Genomic DNA, 6973 nt, shown 5'->3' on the forward strand with positions numbered 1-6973 from the left:
TTGCTTCTAGTTTTGTTCTAAATCCAGACTCCATATTGGCGTAGATATTAATATTACAGTCAATTGGTAAATTCAATCTTCCACATTTAAAAATTAAAGTGCACCCAAGTACAAAAATAAACATTTACCATAAAAGCACTAGCTGCAAGTGTCCAAAATAGATTTATGGTTTCAATAAAATCAATTGAAAATTGCTATTTTTAATTAGGCAGCTAGTGAAAAACAGCAGCTTTCGACTCCAGCCGAGTTTAAGCTCAATCTAAACTCAGTTGACGAAAGTGAACTGACCCGAGTGACCCAACCCGACTGACCCGACCGGAGCTGACCCGACTGACCCGACCCGATAACCCGACCCGAACGGACCTGAATGACCCGACCCGATAACCCGACCCTAGCTGATCCGAATGACCTGACACGACAACCCGACCCAAGTGACCCGATCCGACAACCCGACCCGAGTGACCCGATCCGACAACTTGACCCAAGCTGACCCGAGTGACCCGACCCGAGCTGACCCGTAACCCGACCCGACCCGTTTGAGAGCACTACGGTAGAGACCCTAGTATATCTGTATGCTTATCTGTATCAATAACTCTCACGGCAATTTGCAACAAAACCAAGATTTTACTGAACGAATGCTAAATTTTACCTCCTTTTCCTTAATCTACCTGAAAATATTAACTGTCAAATATATTTAATGTTAATTGTTGTAAACTAGTGCGGGTTGAATAGCGTCTCTCTGCAAGAACCCTTCTAGAAATAAGGGAATATTGACTTTTTGACGCGTCTAGGTGCAGTGTTGGTGCTAGTAATGACCGACAAGTGAGAGATATGAAATCCGTATTAAATTCGGTCCAGTGGTTAAGTAGTTCTGTGAAATCATATTCTCAAGCACTAATTCAGTTGACTACAACAATGAAACGGGCAGTATAATTCGTTAATATTTGAATCAAATCAGCTTGTTTTAATCTATTTTAAATTAAATTGATATAATAAGCACAATTATGTCCAATAATGACAGAAAGAAAGTTACCAATAAAACGGAAGTGGGAGAGGAGGTTCAATATGCAACGAACATTCAAGATGCGGATGCCTCTTGTGAGAAGGAGGATCCAGGTCCTAATTTGGACACATCTAGCAAGCCAAATGAAGCGCAATGTTCATATTGCCATAAGTGTTTTCTAAGCCAACGAGGTCTAGCCATACATACTAGTAGATGCCACCGCGAATCACTCAAGAAAAATCTATCTTCTTCCAATGCGAAAAGTGCCATTACCTATATTTCAAATATATTAACGCACGAAGCGATTGAGGAAAATTCAACGGACTCAACAGCTAAAATAGGCGAACTGTTAATATTTTTAAAGTCCCATATTCCTACACTCCGACGAGTTCCCCGGGGCGCCAGACCAGCTATGGCTCACTCCTTAAGTGAAGTTCTACAAAAGGTCACAAATACTAATAGTATTGATGCTTGGCTAGATCTTTTAATCTTCCCTTATATGGTTCTCTGTATTCCTCCATATGCCGAAAAAGTTACCAACCTCACCACATGGGTGAAGCAAAGAATACGAAACTGGTCGGATAATCATCGAGAAGCTTTGTCAGCCGAATTAATTAAATTAAACAAAGTTCGTGATTTGTCAAAATCCACATCATTCCACAGCAAGAACATTGAAAATAAACTATCGGACGGTGATGTTAGAGGAGCAGTAAGACTATTAACATCCGAAGACTCGATAGCAACTCCAGATAATTCATTGCTAGAAGCACTCAGAGCAAAACATCCAGCTCACTCACATTTATTAGCCATCCCTGAACCTCCAGAGGCATCAGAATCAGCAACTAGAGTATCATCAGCTGAATTATTGAAAACAATTAAATCTTTTCCTTCTGGGTCCGCCGGTGGAATGGATAGCCTCAGAGCTTCAATTCTAAAAGATTTAGTTCTATCACACGATTATGAATCTAGAGACCAGCTTATCAATGTTATCAGAGAACTGTTACACCTCATGTTTATGCTTACGTTCTTAAATGTTCGCCATTTACTTAACTGGTAATGGACTGTCTTCTAACAATGGAAACTTCCAATACTTGTTTTTAGTTTTTATTATACCCTACTAATTGCTGGTTTTTAACTAACACTTAAAATAAACCACAAAGTACATATAACAACTTCACTGTGTTCATTGCACTTAAATAACAAACTTAACTTTACAATTCTGGAAGAAATGTTCGTGCCTCGTGCCTTATGCACCTTCTCTCTTCAACACTTTCCATCTTGAATAACAAATGAAATCTAAATTTCGTAAAAACAGTGTTTCCAGTGCTTAGAAAATATTACTACATAATATAAGACTTAACATGCCGCCCGCCAAAAAAGGGCTAGAGACCTTTTTTTAAAAAAAGAAAAGAAAACAAACTTTACATAACAACAAATAAAATAGACTAAAACAGGAAATAAATATACTTTAACATGAATGACATTACGATTCATCATTATTTGGTAAAACACAAAGTCCTCTAATTGAGCGTTTATATAAACCATTGGAAGTTCTAACAGTAGCCACTCGAACCAAACCGTCAGGTCCAGAATGCACTTCAGTGATGACTCCCAATTTCCACGATAGAGGAGGTAGCTTATCTTCTTTGAGAACCACCAATTGACCTGGCTGTATGTTTGCACAGCTTCTCTTCCACTTATTTCTTCCTTGTAGTTGTGACAAATATTCCATATACCATCTTCTCCAAAACTGTTGATGTTGTTGGATCCTTTGCCATCTTTGAATTGATCTTCTCGTATTAGTCTGATTAAAACTTCTTCAATTTCTTCCAAAGTAAGAACGTCTACATTTCTTCTTGATGCCTCTACTTTAGCATTCTTGGAGAACCGCATGAAATAAGCCAAGACTCTCTGTAGTTTGTTCAAAGTAGAGAATTTTTCGATCATACTATTATCTTGAGTTGTCACTAAGTAACTTGATTTTAATTTCTTCTGTTCAGGAATCTCTCTGAGTGGGGCAGGCTCCGTCTTAGGCCAATCAAGTGAAGAACACTGTAACCACTGAGGACCGTTCCACCACAAATTATTATGTATTAACTTGTCAGGACTTGTTCCCCTTGATATAATATCTGCAGGATTTTCACTTGAAGCGACGTGTCTCCATTCCCCTCCCACTTCTTGTACCTCAGCAACTCGATTGCCAACAAATGTTTTCCATCTATTTGGACTTGCTCTTAACCATGCTAAGACCACCATAGAATCTGTCCACATATACACCTGGGATATTCGTTGTTTTAATGCCTTAGTTACCTTTTTGACAAGTTTTGCTGATAACACTGCCGCACATAACTCTAAGCGAGGCAGGGAAATCTTCTTTATGGGCGCCACTTTGGACTTAGCACATAATAACTTCGAAGTAACTTGACCATCCTTGCTGACGGATCTTAAATACACACATGTCCCATAAGCCTTTTCTGAAGCGTCTGAGAAAGCGTGAACTTGAATGTCTATCAAGGTACCCAACTGAAGAACCATTCTGTCTACACTGATATCTGATAATGAAGGAATGAATTCAAGTACTGTCTTGCATCTTTGCTGTAGTTCTTTAGGAAGTGTTTCATCCCACTCCAATCCTGCTTGCCACAGATCTTGAAGAATTATCTTACATACGATTGTTATTGGACTAACAATTCCCAACGGATCAAAGATTGAAGCAATAATACCCAACATCTTGCGTTTTGTTAAATTATTATTCGACCTTTGATTTAGAGTGAATCCATTCATCACTTGAAGTTGATCAGTTGCTGGATGCCAAAGTAATCCTAATGTTTTGATTTGACCCTTATCGTCTAAGCGTAATGGAAGTTGTGTTTCTCTCAATTCTTCAGAGATGGATTCCAATAACTCAGTACTGTTGGAACACCACTTTCTTAGCAAAAAACCACCCTTTTGTAGCATTTGTATTAATTCGTCCTTTATCTTTAAAGCTTCCTCCTCACTTTCAGCCCCTGAAATACAATCGTCAATATAGAAGTCATTCTTGAGAATTTGAGCTGCCTTCGGATATTCACAAGCTTCTTCTGCACTTAATTGCTGGAGACAGCGAGTAGCAAGGAAAGGCGCTGAGGCTGTTCCGTATGTGACAGTTTTTAATTCATATACCTTAATGGGTTCTTCTTCTGATCTTCTCCACAAGATCTTCTGGAATTTACAGTCACGCTCATCAATCAAAATCTGTCGATACATCTTCTCTATATCTGCAGTAAAAGCTATAGGGTAGGTGCGAAACCTTAATATAATTGACTGCAAATCGTCTTGCACAGTTGGACCAACTTTGAGAACATCGTTCAGTGAAATGCCACTAGTTGAGCATGCGGATGCATCAAATACTACTCTAGTCTTCGTAGTAGTACTAGCTTCCTTAATAACTGGATGATGAGGCAAGTAATATCCTTGAGTAATATTAGAGTTGCCTTCTACTTCCTTCATATGTTCCAAAGCTTCATACTCATCAAGGAATGCCACATAATCTGTGCGTAACTTGGGGCATCTATTTAACCTTTTTTCTAGTTGTTGTAAACGCTGAACAGCTGTCTTATAAGAATCACCTAACTGGGTCACTTCTTGTTTGAATGGCAATCTCACTATAAAGCGTCCTGTTGAATGTCTTCTAGTGTTTGCGATAAAATGTTCTTCGCACTCCCTTTCTTCTTTGGATACAGGAGTTTCTTGAATATCTTCTATTTTCCAAAACTTCTGCAGCTGATGGCTTAAATCATCGTTGTTGTGCAAAAAGAATGTTCGATGTTCTGGCGTGAAGTTGTTGTGCTTTGGCATCTGATATTGTCCTGAAACTATCCATCCTAACTCTGTATTTTGGAGAACTGGAAATGCTCCTGGACGCACCTGTTGTCCTGCTTTGAGTAGACTAAAGAAAATTCCAGCACCTAACAACAAATCAATCTTACCAGACTTGTTGAAATTAGGATCCGCTAACTGTAAATTCGGTGGAAAGTTCCATTCTTTAATGTCAATATCAGCATCAGGTAAATTTCCCGCTATTTTTGGCAATACAAAACACTCAACATCTACACTAAAATCACTTACAGCAGAGAATACTTGTAACTTACTTCCGTATTTAACGTTGCAACTTACATTATTAATACCTTGTACAGGAACATTCATAGGATATTTCTTTAATTTTAACCTTTGAATGAGAGATTCTGTTGCAAAATGAGATTGGGAACAACTATCAAGCAAAGCCCTAACCATATGTAATTTACCATTGCAATCTTTAACTTGAACAACTGCAGTTGAAAGTAAAACACGCACATTACTTTTAGGCTTCACAGAGCAATAAGTACTAGTATTAACAACTTCCTGTCCTTGAGACATTGACTTTTCACCTACAGGTTCCGTAACAGAATCATTTTCAACACTTACAGCATGATTAGGCTTTGATTTCTTAAAATCACTATGCAATAACGTGTGATGCTTGAGATTACATATTTTGCATGCATTTAGCGAACAATCTTTCGCTACATGGTTGACAACTTTCAAGCAATTAAAACAAAGTTTGTTTTGTTTCGCAAAACTTAATCTTTTGGATACACTTAATTTCTGAAACTCATTACACTTTTGCAACGCATGACTTTGTTGACAGAACGAACACAAAACATTAGTACTTACATAAGATTGACTAGCATTTTTTACTTCCTTGACAACATTGGATTTACTGAAATGCGACTTTGATTGCGTAGATTTTACCAATTCTAAGGCCTGGCATTTATTTTCTAAAAATACATGAAGTTCTTCTAAACTAGCAAACTGTTCCCTATTTGTTTGATTTTCAAAGTCTTTACGTGTTTGTTCATCTAGCTTTTCCAAAACTAGGTGCGATAACAATATATCCTCCAAAGGATTATCTAACTGTAACGCCTTAAGTGCATTTACGTTACTTATAGTTTGATTTAATAATGTCCTTAAGTCCGCCACTGAATCTTTACTGACAGTCGGTAATGAAAACAATGCCTTTACATGAGCAGTTGCTATTAGCTTTGGATTATTATACCTTTTGCATATCATTTCCCAAGCAAGTTTGAAATTTTCACCTGTTACTGGTATATTCTCAACTAATTTGCTTGCTTCACCTGATAATGAGGACAACAAATAATGAAATCTTTGAATATCATCTAAACTCTGATTGTTTACAACCAAACTACTGAAAGTATCATGAAAATGTCTGAAATCTATAACTTGACCTTTAAATGTTGGTAGCTTTATGACTGGTAATTTTAGACACCCTGTATTCGCGGTTGAATCATCTGACGAACTTCTATTGCTACTACTAGCCTTCTCAGCTGTTTCAACAATTGACGTCATTTTTGCAAGAGTATCGTAGTAAGTAGCTTCAAACAACTCCCTATCCTGTGTATATTCATCGTTTCCGTCCTTTAATTCAAGCTGTTTTTGCACTTCATCATATTCTTTGAATATATTGGGTAAACGTGCACACCTAACTTTAATTTGCATTACATCACCACCTGCTCCAAATTGTTCAACAAATGTTTTCATTCTTGTAAGTGAAGCTTTAGCTAGGCCTCTTGCCTTTATAAGAGAATTTGTATTTGAATCCATTGCTTGTGATATTTCTACCTGAAGTCCTTATAACAACAGATCTTTACACAAGTAAAAAAGAAACAAAAAAAATATACTTAGCTACGTGACTGCTACATTGCGCCTTTGTTTTTCTTCAGATTGCAATGCACAGCTGAATGCGTAGGCGCGTACGTGATAAGTCCACTAGGTCAATTTTGCTTCTGATTCGTAACACTCACTGTCTTTACACACACATAGTCAATATGAATGTTTGAATGATTCACTTATTATTTTTCTTGGCACAACACTTCCTCCATTCGGCACTGGAGGACCAAAAAAAAACTGTTTATGCTTACGTTCTTAAATGTTCGC

General features: G+C 37.6%; 1 protein-coding gene across 1 annotated transcript; it reads right to left on the reverse strand.

Moving 5' to 3' along the window:
• Positions 1-2100: 2100 nt before the first annotated feature.
• On the reverse strand, positions 2101-6640 carry LOC145665270 (uncharacterized). Its single transcript, XM_081732564.1, has 3 exons — positions 6337-6640; positions 2491-6153; positions 2101-2144 (listed from the first exon to the last, which is right to left on the reverse strand). The coding sequence occupies exons 1-3, from the start codon at positions 6638-6640 to the stop codon at positions 2101-2103; spliced, it is 4011 nt and encodes a 1336-aa protein (XP_081588690.1).
• Positions 6641-6973: the final 333 nt, after the last annotated feature.

The sequence above is a fragment of the Thermobia domestica genome, chromosome 11 (assembly GCF_964235325.1).
Source record: "Thermobia domestica chromosome 11, izTheDome1.hap1.1, whole genome shotgun sequence".
Taxonomy (NCBI): domain Eukaryota; kingdom Metazoa; phylum Arthropoda; class Insecta; order Zygentoma; family Lepismatidae; genus Thermobia; species Thermobia domestica.